This window comes from Pseudorca crassidens, chromosome 10 (genome assembly GCF_039906515.1).
Source record: "Pseudorca crassidens isolate mPseCra1 chromosome 10, mPseCra1.hap1, whole genome shotgun sequence".
In the NCBI taxonomy this organism is placed as follows: Eukaryota; Metazoa; Chordata; class Mammalia; order Artiodactyla; family Delphinidae; genus Pseudorca; species Pseudorca crassidens.
In genome coordinates, this window is record NC_090305.1 from 105,531,154 (window position 1) to 105,549,032 (window position 17,879).

At 47.3% G+C, this 17,879-nt stretch overlaps 1 protein-coding gene across 2 annotated transcripts; it reads left to right on the plus strand.

The window, feature by feature from the left end:
- Nucleotides 1–941: 941 nt before the first annotated feature.
- HMCES (5-hydroxymethylcytosine binding, ES cell specific) lies at nt 942–17,286 on the plus strand. 2 transcript variants are annotated; one of them, XM_067755630.1, is made up of 7 exons: nt 942–1,006; nt 1,425–1,632; nt 8,192–8,335; nt 9,121–9,258; nt 11,774–11,955; nt 14,961–15,153; nt 16,634–17,286. In XM_067755630.1, exons 2-7 carry the CDS (start codon nt 1,450–1,452, stop codon nt 16,865–16,867), a joined length of 1,074 nt encoding a protein of 357 aa, XP_067611731.1. In that variant the 5' UTR covers nt 942–1,006; nt 1,425–1,449; the 3' UTR covers nt 16,868–17,286. The 2 variants fall into 2 exon arrangements, with proteins under 2 accessions (XP_067611731.1, XP_067611732.1); XM_067755631.1 differs by having other exon boundaries at nt 9,121–9,246.
- Nucleotides 17,287–17,879: the final 593 nt, after the last annotated feature.

A 17,879-nucleotide genomic window follows, 5' to 3' on the forward strand; every position in this document is an offset into this window, starting at 1 on the left:
TAGGGGTCCGGCGTCCCTACCCCCAAGGACACCTCTGCGTCCCGTTTGCACCTGCAGCCCTTTGCCACTGTACTTAGCATGAGGCAGGACCCTCTCACTGGCCCCCCGCCCGAGCCCCATGCCCAGAGGCAGGAGCGGTGCAGGTTTGCTGAGGGAATGACAGCAGCTGGCAGGCGTTGAGTCTTTGCCCTTAAACCACCCTCCTTTTGTAGGAGATCAGTGAGGCCGGAGGGTCTGGGTGGATTACCCGGCTGTTGCCTAGTGCCAGGTCTGAGGTGGCCGTTGCACTTCTGCCGGAGGAACAGCCCTTACAGAGCAGAAGTCCCTGGTTTCCTCTGCTGGGGTTTTAAACACAAGCCAGGTGTTTTGCCAATTTTGTGGCTGAAATACACCTGTAAAGCCTAGTTTTAAAAAACATAGGCCTCAACCCTTAGAGATTCAGGTTTGGGGGTGGGGGAAAGGTGGGGCCTTGGAAAGTGTTCTGGTGCCCACCGAAGTTTCAGAGTGACTTGCGTGATCCATGGCAGTTTTCCTGATGGTTTGTAAATTTTTGCCCGAAACTATGGGCCGTTAGTAGGGCTGCGAAGTAAAGAAAATTTCCCGATTTCACCCCTACGAGAACCTGGTGCCCTGGAGTCGTGGTTCCCGCTGTACGGAGAAGGGGCTGTAGGCCTCCGGGTCGCATCTAGGGTCTCTGCCAGCCTGCACCCTCGGGACCCTTCCCGGCCCATTCCCGAGGTTCGCCCTGGGAGGGAGTTAACCCCGCAGGGGAACGGCCCACACGGAGGACGAGTCCCCGAGACAATCAGGGGCTCCTGCTCGGGCTCCTTCAGGAGAGTCGGGTTCCGCAGTCCCAACGCTCTGCAAGATGCGGGAGGGGAAGACGCCCCAGCGCTAGGCGGAACCGCCGGCCGCTGGGGGGCGGGGCCGGCCTGCTGGGGGCGGGGCCTGGTGCGGAGAGCGCGGGCGCGCGGAGAGCGACGCGGCCGCTGGGTCTGAGGTGGAGGTGAGGTGGGGAAAGGCGGACGAGCAGGCGGGCCTGAGGGGGAGGCGAAGTGGGACGGACGGGGGCTGAGCGGGGGTGAGCGGAGCCAAGGCGGGTTGGGAGGGCGGCGGGCCTGAGGGGGAAGTGAGACCGGACGGGCGGCGGGGGTGGGGGTGGGGCGCGGTCCTCAGGGTCAGCGGTCCCGGAGGGAGCGGGGTGGAGCTGGGGAGGCCGGGACCGGCTAGGCAGGGGGAGCCCCCGGCTGAGAAGCTTCCTTTCCTCGCCCGGCCGGGCCGCGGGGCGGGAGGTGGCCCTGTGAGCCCGGCGCACGGGCCTGGAGTGGGGGTAGTGTGGGGCGGGGCGGGACGCGGAGGGAGACCCTGGGGGCGGAGGCCCGAGACCCGCGTGTGAGGCGCTCGAACCCCGTCCTCGCGTCCAGGGCCGCGGTGTTCGCAGCGCCGAAGATGTGCGGGCGGACGTCCTGCCACCTGTCCAAGGAGGTCCTCGCCCGGGCCTGCGCCTACCGGGACCGGCAGGGCCAGCGGCGGCTCCCAGAGTGGAGGGACCCGGACCGGTACTGCCCGTCGTACAACAAGAGCCCGCAGTCCAGCAGCCCGGTGCTCCTGTCCCGGCTGCACGTGGAGAAGGTGAGCGCTGACCTGCCCTGCGCCCGTCGCTGCGCCTGTGCTGAGGCCTCCGGGACGGGTCACTGTTCCTGGGGCCCCAGCTGAGTGCTGCTCTGCAAGAGGCGCGCCATCCCTGGTGCCTGCCCGGTTCATATGCATTTGAAAACACTTTAAGGTAGCGTCTTTCACACCTCACTGATCATCAGGGACTTTTCAATATCTTTAAAAAAAAAAAAAGGATTTCCATGCCCCTTATGAGTCCATAAGCGAAGTCCGAATCTCTGGGCTTAGGGCAGGATTAAGACTAGCTAGTCTAAAAACACCTCTGACGTTTCTTGAACGTTTAAGTTTCTATTCTTTCTGATTGCGTCTTCAGTCTTTTTATGTTTGTCTTTTACTGAAGCTAGGAACAGAGGTATTTGGTTTGGTGTTCTGAAGTTTAATTGCATTTTTTATCTTTGTGGAATCTACTTCTGTAGTGTTGGAGTGGCCGATAACTTATAATCGTGTTTTGGTTCTTGGCTTTATCTCCTGAAAGGGAGGGAGTATGTGCCCGTATGCATGCATACCTGCAGTGTAATAAAAATGCTTCATTCCAGGACTTCCCTGGTGGCGCAGTGGTTGAGAGTCCGCCTGCCGATGCAGGGGACACGGGTTCGTGCCCTGGTCCGGGAAGATCCCACATGCCGTGGAGCGGCTAGGCCCGCGAGCCATGGCCGCTGAGCCTGCGCGTCCGGAGCCTGTGCTCGGCAACGGGAGAGGCCACAACAGTGAGAGGCCGGCATACAGCAAAAAAAAAAAAAGCTTCATTCCAGAAATCAGTAGTTTTTCCATGTCTTAAATATGTTAAATATCTTTGATATGTTTTTTTAAATCCTGATTGTTTCCATCCTGGATTTTTATTCTATCTGATCCATAATGCTTAAGTCACTTGATACAATTGATTATACTACCCTGCTAAATACTCTTCAGAACTGTTGTGATAATATGGTAGTCAAAAAAGATTCATTTTTCCGTTGTGGGGATCAGATTATTTTGAAAAAAATATACCAGACGCCTTTGATCTTTTTGGTTGAATGAACCCATTTACATGAAATAGTTTATTCTTGAGCCATTTTTAGTGGATGCATACTTGTTGAAACTAAAAGAACTTTTTTTAATGAGAGGCAAATCAAAGTAAAAACAATATCATGGGGAACCTTGACTGGAAAAGGAAAAAATAAAACGTTTCAGAGGGAGGAATAATTTGAAGAGAAAGAAGGATTAACTGTTTGAGGTTTCATATTTTTTTAGCCTCGGTTCTCTTTGTACCACGTCATTAAAATTATAGAATGAATGTTAGCTGGAAGAAAACTTTAACAGATGTAAAGACAGAAGTGTAGAAAGATTGTGAGTGGTCCTGGGTTACCCAGTCAGTGAGGGAAGAGCTGGTACCGAGGTCCAGTCCACTGTTCCCACTCCAGTGGATACTTCCTGGAACTAGGAACGGGGAAGGTGGAGCCCCTAAGCACAGCATAGCCCTCCTCTTCTGTCAGTGGTGTCAGTTTGCTGATGGAATGTTTTGACTCCACATCTCTAATAAATTTTGTAAAGGTTGCTAGGGGTTTCCTAATTTTGATAAATATTTGAGGTGTCATTTATCTGAAAATGAAAATAGTAAATTGTAAAGTGAAAATAGAACTATTTCAGGTCACTAATCCGTATCATCAGTGTCAGCGCATGTGTATAGATTGTAACATTTGCATTTGAAGCCACTGACTTGCAAATTACTTCCTCTTTCATTTATCTACCCCCAGTGCTACCAGCTGTTCAGGTTACAAGTCCAAGAGGGTAGAGGAAAAGATGACTAATATTGAGCAATATTTTCAGTATTTTGGCTTAGAAGCCGCTTTCTATTCATTGCTCCCAGTATGGGGCAGCCCTGTATTTGGGTTTGGTTTACAATTGTCCATTGAACACACTCAGGTTAAAGGTGATCAGTGGAATTTTTACGAGCATGATTTCTCAGCCTTGGCACTATTGACATTTTAAGTGGGATAATTGTTGTGGGAAGCTGACCTGTGAGTTGTAGAATGTTTAGCTGCGTCACTGGCCTCTACCCAGTAGATGCCAGTTTTCCCTAGGTCATCATAACCAAAAATGTCTCCTGACATTGCCAAATACCCATTCGATATACCCACTGGATGCCAGTGGGCCAGCCCTCACCCCCGGGCTTGGTGAAGTGAAGATGGTGGGGGCGGGCAGTATCAGAATTGCCCCATGTCCAGAACCTCAGATTTAGAGCTTTGTCTTGTAAATTTCTGATGCAAGATTGTTTAGTTGGCTGTGAGATAATGTTATCTCTTATTTTCATTTATGGTTTGTACTGGGGGCCCTTCTGCTTGGAAGGCACATTTGACACATTTGATTCCGGAAGGGAAAGAGGATTTACAAAAGTTCTGTGTTTTCACACATTCTTTCTCTTCCTTCATTCTCTACCCTACCATTTCTTCCAGGGCCACCTTTTCCTTAGTTATCCTGCGAGCTCATTTATTGGTTTTAAAGGCTGCTTCTGTCTTTAAGGAGAAGGAAACATATATGTATATATGTATATATACATACAATTGACCCTCATTCTTCGTAGATTCTGTTGGTAAATTTGCCTACTTGCCTACTTTGTAACCCCCAAAATAATACTCATGATGCTTTTGTAGCCATTCGTGGACATACAGAGTGGTGAAATATTCAAGTTACCCAAATACGTATTCCTAACTGAGATCAAGTAAGATGAAGTTCTACTTTCTTGTTTCACTTTTCATACTATAAACAAGTGTCTTTTTTGAGATCTGTTTATTGCCATGTTTTTTGCATTTCTATGCTTTTTGTTGGTGATCTTAGTGTTTAAAATTGTCCCCAAGCATAGTGGTAAAGTGCAGGCTAGAATTCGTAAATGCAAGAAGGGCGTAATATGCCTTACAGAGAAAATACATGTGTTAGAGATGCTTCGTTCAGGCTTGAGTTACTGTGGCTGCTGGTCATGAATTCAACATTAATGAACCAACAATATATGTTAAATAAAGTTTAACATATAATAATATTTTAAACAAAAACACACAGAAGACAAGGTTGTATATTGATCAGTTGATGAAGATGTTCTCACTATAGGTTCCTGGCAACCTAACGGTGTTTCCCCTAAGAGCTGCAGTTCAGTGTTCCCTACTTCAGTGTCATGGCAACTTTTTACAGCCTACCTGCCATGTATAACAAGAATGGTTCTGTGGTGTGTGTGTGTGTGTATGGCAAGGGGATTAACTAATACAGGCAAGATTTTGAAAGAAGTGGGACAGGATCCTGTGAAGAGCACAGTGGAGGAATTAGCTTTAAACAAAAGGGAAGCCCGGGACTTTCTTGGTGATCCAGTGGTTAAGACTCCGCGATCCCAGTGCAAGGGTCCTGGGTTCGATCCCTGGTCAGGGAACTAGATCCCGCATGCCGCAACTAAAGATCCCACGTGCTGCAACTTAAGACCCAGTACAGCCAAATAAATTTAAGAGAAAAAAAAAGGGAAGCCCTTCTAAGACACGACTACTGACGATTCCCCTCTTGGAATTCCATCCTTCCAACTTTTTTCATTCTGCTTTTATCTCTCTAGGAACTTTTTGTTGGACTGCACTTTTTCCTCATTTCTCCTTTTTGTTTTTGTACCCCCAGGTTTGATCCTGTGATTGATTTGCTCTCTAAGAAACTTTATCCTAATGGCTTTACCAGTCACCTTTGTATAGAAGATTTTGCTGTTTCTTTTTCATCATAACCTCAAAAAATATTAAACTACAATTAGTGTGCCTATTCCATGCCACACATCTAACCTCATAAGTAGCGGAGAAGGGACTTTTGAACCAGGGTCTTCTTACAAAGGCCATGTTCTTTCCTTTATACCAGAGGTTGGCAAACCGTGGTCCTCAGACCAAATTTGGCTCACTGCCTGTTTTTATAAATAAAGTTTTATTAGAATACAGCCATGCTCACTTGTTCTTTGGCTGCTTTCACACTACCAACGGTGGCAGAGTTGAGTTGCAGCAGAGACTGTGTGGACTCAGAAAGCCAAAAATATTTACTGTCTGGTCCATTACAGAAAAAGTTTGCTGACCCATTCTGTATACCATGCTGCCTCTCTCCTAAGCTTTAATTCCACATGCTTGTTGGACATAGTAAACCTCTGTCTGTGGATTTTATTCTAGAACTAACTCAGAACAACCTTTATATTATGTTCACCAGTGAGGAATTAGGACAGGGCATTGCAGGTATGGTTTGTCTCTTCCCTGGAGTCTGGGGCCTCAGCTGAGAAGGCATTGGGGCTAGAATCATCTAGAGCAGGAGGCAGAAAACTAGGGCCCTCTGATTATTTTTGTAAATGAAATTTTATGGGACAGAGCAACATCCATTTATCTATTGTCTATGGCTGCTCTGTCCCTATAATAGCGTTTATAACAAAGACTGTCAAGTCTACAGTACTTAATATTTAGCCTTTTAGAGAAAAATTTACCAACATCTGATCTAGAGGCATCTTCACTGTCTTATCTGGCAGTTGATGTTGGCTCTGAACTGGGGCTTCTGACCAAAGCCCCTACATGTGGCCTCTCCACAAAGCCTGGGCTTTTTTACCAAGGTAGCTGGATTTCTTATATGGCAGCTCAGGGCAGCAAAGGCAGTGTCGCAGCAAACAAGGAGGAAGCTGAAAAACCTTTTCTGACTTAGCCTTAGAAATCATGCAGTGTCACTTGTGCCACATTCTGTTCGATAGAAGCAGGTCACAGGCCCGTCCAGATTCAAGAAAAGGGCACATAGGTCCCCCACACAGCTCTTGATGGGAGAAGCGTCGAAGACTTCGGGACCATTTTTCCAAGCTGCCACAGACTTCCCACTGTTATCTGAAATTCAGTGTGTGATATTTCCCCACATCAAACCTCTTTTCGGACTTTTCTCTTTTGTTCGATAGCACCATCATTATTTCAGGCTTCTGGGCCTGAAACCTTAATCATCCCTGTTTTCTTTGTCCATTTGACACCACAATTTCTTTTTTTTTTTTCTTTCTATCTTTTGAATGTCTTTTATTCTCACTACTGTCACCAGACCTACTGTACCACCCTAGTAGAACCTAAAATGCACTGTCTGCTCACTGGTGTCTTCCAGCTCAGTGTAGTACACCGTGAGAATAGTGTGTGTGTGTGTGTGTGTGTGTGTGTGTGTGTGTGTGTGCGCGCGCGCGCGCATTTTAATCTGTAGATTTCATCAAATTCTCAAGGGGCCAGTTACCCCAAAAGAGTTTAACAACCATGTGTTGAGGGTGAGGCCCTGAGACTACCCCCACATTTGGAGATGCGTTCGAAGGACTCAGCATATGACGTGGCTAAGGTTTATTACAGTGAAAGCATACACAATAGAATCAGCAAGGAAAAAGAAACAAGTAGAAATCTGGAGAAATTTATGCACAAGCTTCCTTATAGTCTCTCCTTCCTGTGAGGGGACACACCAAGCATGTTTTCTCTCCAGCAGTGAAAAATGTGGTAACTTTGTGCACTGTTTCTGCCCAGGGAAACCCATTAGAAACTTAAGCCCAAGGTTTTTGTTGGGGGCTGGTCATGTAGGCACTCTCTGCCTAGCAAGTACCAAAATGGTAGACTCCTAGAAGGAAAGCAGGTGCTCGGCATAAACCTCATTTTTTGCACAAAGTAGGCATAGTGTACCATCCTTATCAGTTACGGGAAGGTGGAAACACAATCCACGTTCTCAGATCCTAACTGAGGGCCAGTCCTGTAAGCAGGCCTTCCTAAAAATAGCATCCTCAGGCTTGCTATAACTTGGCTGCACAAAACCACTTCCTGCACATTCTTGACACGGCCCCTAATTTCATATCTGGTCTCTCCTCCCATCTCTTCTCTGTCTGATTCCTGTACCTCTTGTGGGAGCCAATCCAAGATCTACCTCACCCTATTCCCTCCCCTTCTGCCCCTCCCAAGGAGCTGATAATACTTCTTCATTCCATCTCTCACAGAGCACTCTCCACTGAACTTTTTTGACACTCCTTGTACCACTTATATGGCCCTTAGCCTATAGTATCTTAGTACTTCATATTTTTAATGTCTGTGCAGCCTCACAAGTTATAGTGCAAGCCCGTTGAGGTTAAGCACCTTTCATGTGCCCCCGTACTACCCTATGTATCCCTTAATCATAGCATGTACCGTTTTACATGATGGTTGCCTGTAACGTGTGCTTCTTGAGAGCTGGGGCCATGTGAAGTGCAGGGCCTAGTACTATGTCTCTCCTGCAGTAGGCACTAATTAAAAGTTTACAGAAATTAAACCTCTTTGTATCCCCCATCCTGCCCAAGCAGAACGTCATACATTCTGATAAATATGATTGCTAGAGAACTCAAATTACTCACATCATGATACATCATTAAAATTGTTTTCAAGTAGAATATTTCCCTATTAATAATCCTCTTTGTATTTTGAGACTCGTAGTAATGTAATGCATGTACTGAATTAGGTTTTCTAAATTTCATTATGATCTCCTCACTGGATCTTAACCTTTTTCGTGGCAGGGCGCAGACTCATCTGAGCGTGTCATTGCTCCCATGCGGTGGGGCTTGGTCCCATCTTGGTTTAAAGAAGCTGATCCTTCCAAGCTGCAGTTCAACACTAGCAACTGTCGTAGTGATACCATAATGGAGAAACGGTCCTTTAAGGTAGGTAGCTGGTCTAGGGAAAAGGCACATATTCGTTATTTTATCTAACAGAACTATTAGTGCCTTATATACCTGAGAAATAGTTCCAAAGTGTGTTCCCAGTTACTAATGTAGAGTGTTGTTCTGTTTATTACTGTGTGACAGAGCATGCCAAGACAACAGTTTATTATTTCTCATAATAAACCATGGGCTGCCTGGGCTCAACTAGACAGTTTTTACTCAACCAGAGGTTCTCATGTAGTTCTAATCAGATGACAGCTGCATGTCCCAGGTGGCTTCTTAACCCACGTGTGTGACACCTCAGCTGGGCTGAGTAGAACAACTGGAGGCCTTTCCGTGTGCCTGCTGGGGGTGTCAGGGTGGTCAGGCATCTCGCATGGCATCTGGCTTACCCAGAGTTCACCATCCCAGAGAGCAGGGCACGAGCTGCAGGGCTTTGTGACCTTGCCTTGGAAATCATAACAGCTTCGCTTCTGCTGCGTTCTATTGGTCATACAGAGCCAGCCTGACATCACTGAGGGAGGGGACTACTTAGCATGTGAATATTGGTAGGCGTGGTTCTCTGTGGGGCCAGCTTCGGAGACTGGCTACCACAGTGCCTGTTTCCTGCTATGTACATTATTTAATCTTTTCAGCATCTGTGTAAGTGTGACTTTATACGTAAGAAATGTGACATACAGAGGAATTAACTGCTCTGAGGTCACACATTGGCAGACCTGAGATTTTTAAGTCTGTGAAATATGTTTCTGTCACTAAGACCATATCTTGCTCATGTTTTCCCTCAGGTGCCTCTGGGAAAGGGAAGGCGCTGTGTTGTTTTAGCAGATGGTTTCTATGAGTGGCAGCGATGTCAGGGAACAAACAAGACGCAGCCCTACTTCATCTACTTCCCCCAAATCAAAACAGAAAAGGTATCATCAGCAGTGTGTATCTGTGTCTATGTCTTTGTGTGTTTGGTATGTTCTCTGAGCTTCTTGGATTTTTGGTTTGATGTCTTTCCTGTTTTTTTGAAAATTCTCAGCCATTATCTATTCAACTATTTCTTCTGCCCCATTTTCTCTTCTCTTTCTGACATTCTAATTATATATGTGTTAGTTTGATATTGTCCCGTAGTTTTTGGATGTTCTTTTCTGTATATTTCATTCTTTTTTCTCTGTGTTTCAGTTTGAGTGATTATTGACCTGTTTTTACGTTCAGTCTTATTTCACTGAAATTGCTTATCTGCCTGTTCATGCATGTTGTCTACCTTTTCTATAAGAGCTATTATATATATATACGTAATACATAGCTAATATGTATATATAGTAATTACACTTAAATTCCTGTCTGATAGTTCAGCATTTGGGAAATGTAATCTCTTGAGTCTGGTCCTGTTGATTTGTATATATCTTGGCAGTTCATTTTTGGCTTTTTGTATGTCTTATAATTTTTTATTGATTGCCAGACACAGTAGATAGGACAGAGACTGAGATCAATAATATTTATGTCTGGAAATGGATATGTTTATTCTTTGTTGCTGCGCATGGGCTTTCTCTAGTTGTGGCGAGCGGGGGCTACTCTTCCTTGCGGTGCGTGGGCTTCTCATCGTGGTGGCTTCTCGTTGCGGAGCATGGGCTCTAGGCGCGTCGGCTTCAGTAATTGTGGCACGCGGGCTCAGTAGTTGTGGCTCAGTAGTTGTGGTGCACGGGCTTAGTTGGTCTGCTGTATGTGGGATCTTCCCAGACCAGGGATCGAACCCATGTTGCCTGCAATGGCAGGCGGATTGTTAAACTGCGCCAGCAGGGAAGCCCCTGTTTATTCTTTAATTAGGCCATTAATGTCCGAGGTTGAGTTGATCTTGTCCGGAGCTGAACTGGGTTTGGTTTTGTTGTGCATCACAGGCTTTAAATATTTCTCTGCTGTCACCTTGTGTTCAGGGTAAGGGTTGGTTTTCCAGAGGGTTTTTCTCAATAGCCCTGCTCCCTGCAGCTCTTGTTACTTCCCTTTGAGCCTGTGCCTTCGAGAGGATCTCTCCATGCTCTTGCCCCTCCCCCAGAAGCAGACTGCTGTTGCTTGTCATCTGGTGTACAGGGAGGTGGAGAGAGCTCTCCGTGGCCTTGGTTCAGTCTCAGGCTGAAGCAGAACTGTGTCCCCGGCTCTCAGGCTCAGGCTTTCTCAGTGATCCTGCTTCTCCAGGGGCGTAGAGGGTTTTTTCTTTTGCCCTTTTCCAGCCTCAGGGGGTCTTTACCTGTATCTTAGGAGCGATAGGATTTATCACTTTTACCCTGGCCCCTTAAGCTTTTTGTTCCTTAGAGGAGAAGTGACCAGGTAAGGCTTCTCACCATCCCTGAGGCAAAAGAGCTCCCCGTGTCTAGCACACATTGGCAAAGAAGCTTTCTCCAGTCTCCTGCCCCCAGTCTCTCTCGTGAGCTCCTGTGGAGGGTGGTCTGCAAGCTGAGGCAAACTTCCCTGAAGTCTGCAGCCCCCAGGGGTTCTGTGCCCTCAGGCTAGCCCACACTCTGCATCCAGCAATTTGTTGATAATTTTATCTGAATTCTTACCTGCTGTTTGAAGGAGGCCTTGTTTTCCTTCTGTTACCACTGGGAAGCCAGGACTGGTGTCTCATGTCCTCTTGGATGACCCTGTCTTTCCATAAAGTTCAGGCTAATTGGTTGCCCTGTGACCTCAGTTCTCTGATGAGTTTAAGTTACAGTTATTTAGATTCTCTACCTTTTTTTTTTTTTTTTTTTTTTTTTTTTGCGGTACGCGGGCCTCTCACTGTTGTGTCCTCTCCTGTTGTGGAGCACAGGCTCCGGACGCGCAGGCTCAGCGGCCATGGCTCACGGGCCCAGCCGCTCCGCGGCATGTGGGATCCTCCCAGACTGGGGCACGAACCCATGTCCCCTGCATCGGCAGGCGGACTCTCAACCACTGCGCCACCAGGGAAGCCCTCTACCTTTTTTTTTGTTAGGGTGGAGGTGACACTTTCCAGCTTTCTGTATTCTAGGCCTTGAACTGAATCTTAAATGGCAAGTAGGAGTTGGCATGATGAAAAAGGGAAGGAAAGACCTTTGGGGCAGAGGAAAGTTGCTTCTGCGAGATACAGGGGCATGAAATTGCATAAGAGCATCATCATTTAGAAATAGCTGGGCTTAATTCAAGTTAACATTGTAATTGAAAGCCGGAATCATGATCCAGGTCATGGAAGGCTGGAATATCCACTGAAGGTGTTAAACTGTATTGTGAAAGCGTTAAGGAGCCATAAATCTATTGCCTCAGTGAGTATCTGCCACCAAACCTCTTTCCTTCCGCGACGGTGGATCAAGAGGACCCATGCTAAAGGCACGGGCTGAATTCCTTCTAAAATGATTGCCGTGCTCTCGAGTCTGTAATAGTACCCAACCTGCAGAGGGGAGGGCGGCTGCTGAGTATCTAATCTACCATGAATTTTGCTTCCAGTCAGAGAGCATGGGTGCTGCAGATGGCCCTGAGGACTGGGAGAAAGTCTGGGACAACTGGAGGCCGCTGACGATGGCCGGGCTCTTTGACTGCTGGGAGCCCCCGGAGGGAGGAGACTGCCTGTATTCTTACACCATCATCACAGTGGATTCCTGCAAAGACTTGAATGACATCCACCACCGGCAAGTCACACTTCTCATGCCTGGGTCCAAAAGGATTCAGGGCAGGGTTTGTCCTCTTTGCTTTTTGATAGGCAGCTTCTGTACGCACAGATTTAGAGAGTAGGAAACTAAGACAGTTGCTTCACAAAATACAGTCAGTTTGGCTGTAACATGACATGCATTCCTAAAAATCACCACACTATGCAGAATTGCACTATGAGAACCATAGGACTTACGGGAAATGTGGGACTAAGGGGACTACACTTAAAAATTTTGTCAGTGACACAGTAAAACAAAAAGAAAATAGGAATCTAGTAAAAACAGTACTATCGTTCCATGCATTAAGTGGTTAAGAAGTACATAGATACTACAATAAATATGGCATTTTACCTTAGAAAGACCTGAAACTGGCTTGTGGAAGTGAGCGTCGGAAGAGTTGCAGCTTGTGTTGTTGTGCAGTGGTAGAAGGAAGATTCTGCAAAATTATCATCTTTTGCAGTCTTAAATCCTGGGGCATGTTCTTCTGCCTTTGAAACGTTGTTCCTTCGAGGTGTGCCTTTACGTATTTAATCAAAACTGAACATTTTGGTGCAATGTATGGCCTCCTCCAATTAACTTCAGTATCACTAGTGGAAATTCCTTAGCAGCATCTTCATCTGTGCTCATGTCTTCTCCCAACAGCTGAGAGCTCTGGAAATTGCAGCAGTGTTTGAGGCCACCAAAACAGCCATTACTAGCGCTAAGAGGAGCCACCTCTGTGGTGTTTTTGTGGTCTTTGTGTATAGAGAGGGCATTCTCTTTGTGAGAAAGCTTCCAGGTTTTTAGTTTTTTTACTGTTCGGCTTTCAGTCCATATACTAAATCTTGCCATTGCTTCTATTCCTTCAGACCTGGCTGGTATTGACTTTATAACACTTCTTGCAATTGTTCCAGCCGTGGATGTTCCTTTTCTCCCAGCCCTGTTACTGTTGTGGATCCTTTATGTCTGTTGCTCAGGAGATGTCACATGTTCTCTTCTTGCTTTCAAGATGCTTTATTATTATTTCACGCTTCTCATCAAGACTTACAAGTTTTCTGTTTGCATGCACTGCTTAGCGTGTTTGAGCCAGGAAGCTTAGACGTGTTTCAGATGTTGAACGAATGGTTTTTTTAATATAGAGAAAAGTTTACAAATGCAAAGTAAGAGCAGAGCACTTCGGAGGATAATATGCAGTGAGCCAAGGTAGCCGTCAGTGTTTGAGATGTGTGCATTTTGTGTGCTCTTACAAGGCTCAGTTCAGCAGGGTGCAGTTTTCTGTGTTCACTTTGTGTTTCTCACAGACAAAACCGTATATAAGCAAAGGCAAAATTAGCATTATGTTCTAAAAAAATAATAGATCAATCACATTGGAACAGATTTTCATTTTAAAAACAAGCGTTATGGGACCTCGCTGGTGGTCCAGTGGCTAAGACTCTGTGCTCCCAATGCAGGGGGTCTGGGTTCGATACCTGGTCAGGGAACTAGGTCCCACATGCATGCCGCAACTAAGAGTTCACATGCTTCAGCGAAGATCCTGCACAAGGCAACAAAGATCCTGTGTGCTGCAACTAAGACACAACGCAGCCAAATAAATAAATATTTTAAAAGATATTTAATAAAGTAAAAAACGTTAGCAGAACTGACTAGTGTAACATTTTCACAGTTTTTGCCAGATCTGAGTGTCCTCAGAAGTAATTTTATGATTTTTTGCTGAAAAGAATGCAGTGCTGCACAAACTGGATTACCTGTTTTAGCCCTCTTGTCCTAAGCGTTCTGTCTGAAATGATGCTTTCATGGGATATAATAGTTCTAGTTTTTGCTAATTCACCTTAAAATAAATTCCTATTTCATCTAATCTAAGATTTTGTACCACTATTTTATACATAGTTAAGAAAAATAAAGTGCTGCCAATTACTGCCAATTAAACTGTGATAGTGCAGAGATGCCATTCATCATAAAATGCATCTGGATTTAAAGGATCTTAAAATACCCTTTTTTTAAAATATTTATTGATTTATTTAAATTTATTTGGTTGCCCCAGGTCTTAGTTGTGGCAGGCGGGCTCCTTAGTTGCAGTTTGTGGGCTTCTTAGTTGTGGCAAACTCTCAGTTGCAGCATGTGTGTGAGATCTAGTTCCCTGATCAGGGATGGAACCTGTGCCCCCTGCATTGGGAGCTTGGAGTCCCAACCACTGCACCACCAGGGAAGTCCCTTAAAATACTTTTTAAAAGTACATGTTTGGAGGAATTCCCTGGCGATCCAGTGGTTAGGACTCCGTGCTTCCACTGCTGAGGGCCTGGATTCGATCTCTGGTCGGGGAACTAAGAATCCCATCAGCCATGCAGTGCGGCCAAAAAAATAAATTAAATTAAAATAAAATAAAATGTTTGACTTGTTGAAGTAATAATAATTATTAAAATAGATGTTAACGCATTTATCTCCTATCTGTACCACCCACCAATGAAGTGTGTACATTCTTTGCATTGGCCTAGAACATAAAATTGGGGGCTAAACAAGGGATCTTTTCCTAACATCTGCTGGGTACCAGGAGTCATCTGAGGCAGGCTCTTTGCTTTTCTGAGCCATAGTTTCCTTTTGTTCACAATTATATAAATAGCTCTTTCTTAGATAAATCTTCCATGGGTGATAAGGCTGGAGAGTATTGTTGATAGACAAGTTTTCCAGGGTTTATTTTCCCTTTAAGTCTAGGCTGGAGTGTCGTAAAGGTCACCAGTTTGCTAGCGTGTACACTGGAGTGGATCCACTCATAGCACGGGGCACTGTCTTTGCCATCTGACTCTGTTAAGCTGGGTCTCCTGGTGTTGAGTTTTGTGCCCTGTGGGTGGCGGGGGGGGGGGGGGGACACCGGGCAGCAACTGGCACGTGAGGCGCGGAGAGAGGGTGAGCTGCTGCTTGGGGCAGTTTGCGCTTCAACTGACCGGGCCTTTCTCCCCGCCCCCCCCACCCCACCCGCGGCTCCCAACCACTGTCTTCACCTCGCGGGCTAGGATGCCTGCCATATTAGATGGAGAGGAGGCAGTCTCTAAGTGGCTGGACTTTGGGGAGGTCTCAGCTCAAGAAGCTCTGAAGTTAATTCACCCCACAGAGAACATCACCTTCCATGCAGTCTCTTCCGTGGTGAACAACTCCCGAAACAACACTCCTGAGTGTCTGCTTCCTGTTGACTCGCTGGTCAAAAAGGTAGGGCCTATGACTATGATAGTCCTTTCTGAGCTTTCTGTCTTCTGTCAGTGTGACCTGTTAATTTTATGCCATGACTTTTCACAATCAGAGATTGAATACAAACCACCCCAAATTCACCTTCCTCGTGCATGGCAAGGTGGACCAGAGCAGTGACTCTCAAAGCTGGCCGCGACCCGGGAGTCCTCAGGAGACCTGTTTCAAAATGTAAATGCCAGCCTCTGTCTAGACCCACTGCTTCAGTATTCAGGGCTGGGCTTGGGCTTCTGCATCTTTAAGAAGCTGCCTTGGTGGGTCTGATAATAACCCAGGTTTGAGGATTCCTAATCTAGAGGGTGATTGTGAGAAGGACAAGGAGCCCTCGACCATAACTGTATCTCTCGCCAACCAGATGTGTGATTTATGTCTGTTTTCTGCACCTCTTTTCCCAGCTACAAGATGGAGGAATTCCAATCGTCGTTCTCCTTCAGGGGGATCTGAGAACATTCCTGCCGTGAACTTTAACTTAGAATTGGCAGGGATCCAGATGATGTATTTTGAAGGGAAGGTGAACAGGCAAGAGGCCTCAGTGAGAAGGAAGTTCCAGAGTAGAAGCTGGCCCCTGCTGATACCCGGGGTGAAGATTTAGGAGTAGCAACTGTTTGTAGGTGGCATAGAGGGACCTGAAGTAAGACATGGATCTGAGTGTTCCAAAGTAGGCGTCTTAGGGTGCCTGAGAAGTGTGAAGGACAGTGATGGCTAGAACAGCTGCCCCCTTCCCCACTTTTCTAAGTTTATTAAGTTTTCATACTCACTGTCAGTGTCATCTTTTTTCTCTCAGTTCTGTCGAACTCCTGCACCCCTGACACTTTTTTTCATTACCCGTCTCTAAAAATGTCATTGTATGCATTCCTTTTGCACTAGACACTGCCCCATTTCTGCCATGGTCTTTCCTCCAGAAGAATTCAAAAAAAAAAAAAAAGAATTCACATTCTGGAGAGGTGGCATCGTGTGAACTCAGAAGCTTCAGTCTGGGGTTGGCGAAGGTGTAGAGGAAGCGGAGGGAGCGGGGCTGGTGGGGGGCTGTGCGGAGGGCGGTGCCGCGGGAGAGAGCTGTGCTCCGGCCCTCGGCCCTCGGCTGACTCCCGCCCTGCGACTCTCCTCCCCACACCACACTGCCTGGTCCTGCTGAAGCACACACTTTTCCCTGACACTGCTTCATTGTCTGCCCGTGTTTGGAGTGCCCAGCAGCTCTCTTCTCTGGCTGGTCCCACACACCTCTGGGAAGCCTCCTCTGAGAGCTGCTCCCTACTCCTTGCAGCCCTTGGAACGCACTCTGCTCCTCTTATCCCACTCCTGATTAGGGGCCCCATCTGGCCCTTGGTGACATTTTCCAAGCCTAGGTCAATACCTAATGCCTCTTCCCCTCTTTCTTCCCTTGGAGTTGGCCTGTTTCCACAAGCTTGAGCTGGTGGTTTGAGCTTTTCCTTCTTTCTCCTAGGAGCCCAAGGCAAGTGGCAGCAGCCAGAAGATGTTGCAATGGCTGGCCACAAAGTCGCCCAAAAAGGAAGACACCAAAGCACCCCAAAAGGCAGAGTCAGATGTGCCCCAGTGGTCCAGCCAGTTCTTGAAGAAGAGCCCGCTCTCCCACAGGAGAGGCGCTGACCTCCTGGAGCGATGGCTGAAGCGGGAGAAGGAGGAGGAGCCTGTGGCCAAGCGGCCTCACACCCAGTAGCGCAGGACTTACAGAGGCCAAGGCCAAGGCGTGCTGCGCTGAATACCATGGTGATGACAGGTTGGGGGGGGTGTTCCTTGGAGGAGGTAGCACGGTGTTAACAGTTGTGGCTTCTTGGGGGAGGGGGTGTCCTGACTGTGACCGGGGAACCCCAGTGGGGTGGGTGGGCAGCCTGGGAAAAGGGAGAGGTACCACCATCAACTCATGATGGGGGGCGGGGGGGGCCTTGTGCCCACAGCTGTCTCCTGGTGGCCCAGGGACCTTCCCTCAGAGTCTGACCCTGCTGGCGGTTCTCAGCATGACCTGGTAGTGCTTAGCAGAGGCTGTTTTCTGTTTAGCCTTCGGGCTCTTTCAGTGCTTTGGAATTAAGTTCTTAAAACATTGTATTTTTTTCTGAATAAAGTGTTTGATAAACAGTTTACATTTCAGAAAATGCTGCTGGTGGGAGGAACTCGGGATCTCACTGTTTTCTCCTGGCATAGTCCTAGGGAATGGTTTTGTCACAATGTGGGGCACTGGGGTTTTTGTGGACAAAACTTCCTTTCTGGAAACAAAAAGACTTGGTGGGGCACTCTTCATTGAGTCTCTGTTCACTCTTAACACTTGGAAGTTGCCCGAATCTTTTAGCTTAAAACCAGCCAGAGTGCCTGCCAAATACGAGGGGTTGCAGAGGCCAAGACCCCTGCATGGGGAGTGCAGGATCTGGGTGCGAGCCCTGCCCAGATTCGCGGCCCCTGGGTGGAGCAGGGCACGGAGGGTGACACGGGTTTGGGGGCCATCCGCCCCAGCCTGGTCAGCGCCCCCGCGGTTTGTTCTGCAGGCTCGTCCCAGGCACCACTCTGTAATTAGATGTTTGGGTGGTTGTGACTGTACGCCTCCCCACCCAGATGACTGGATCCGTGAAGGCACGGACCGCTTTCGGCCCACGTGAACAGGAGGCCTGCCAAGGCTCCTATAATGTGGCTGCGCACTAATGCCCGCGCAGCCCTCCAGGCTTAACCGGATGCCACGC

Bases quoted from the DNA above. Each gene is read 5' to 3' on its own strand.
- HMCES (XM_067755630.1), top strand. From the start codon at position 1,450: ATGTGCGGGCGGACGTCCTGCCACCTGTCCAAGGAGGTCCTCGCCCGG. The intron at 9,259-11,773 runs GTGTGTATCTGT...TTTTGCTTCCAG, and splicing joins CAGAAAAGGTATCATCAGCA to TCAGAGAGCATGGGTGCTGC. The intron at 15,154-16,633 runs GTAGGGCCTATG...TCTTTCTCCTAG, and splicing joins TTGACTCGCTGGTCAAAAAG to GAGCCCAAGGCAAGTGGCAG.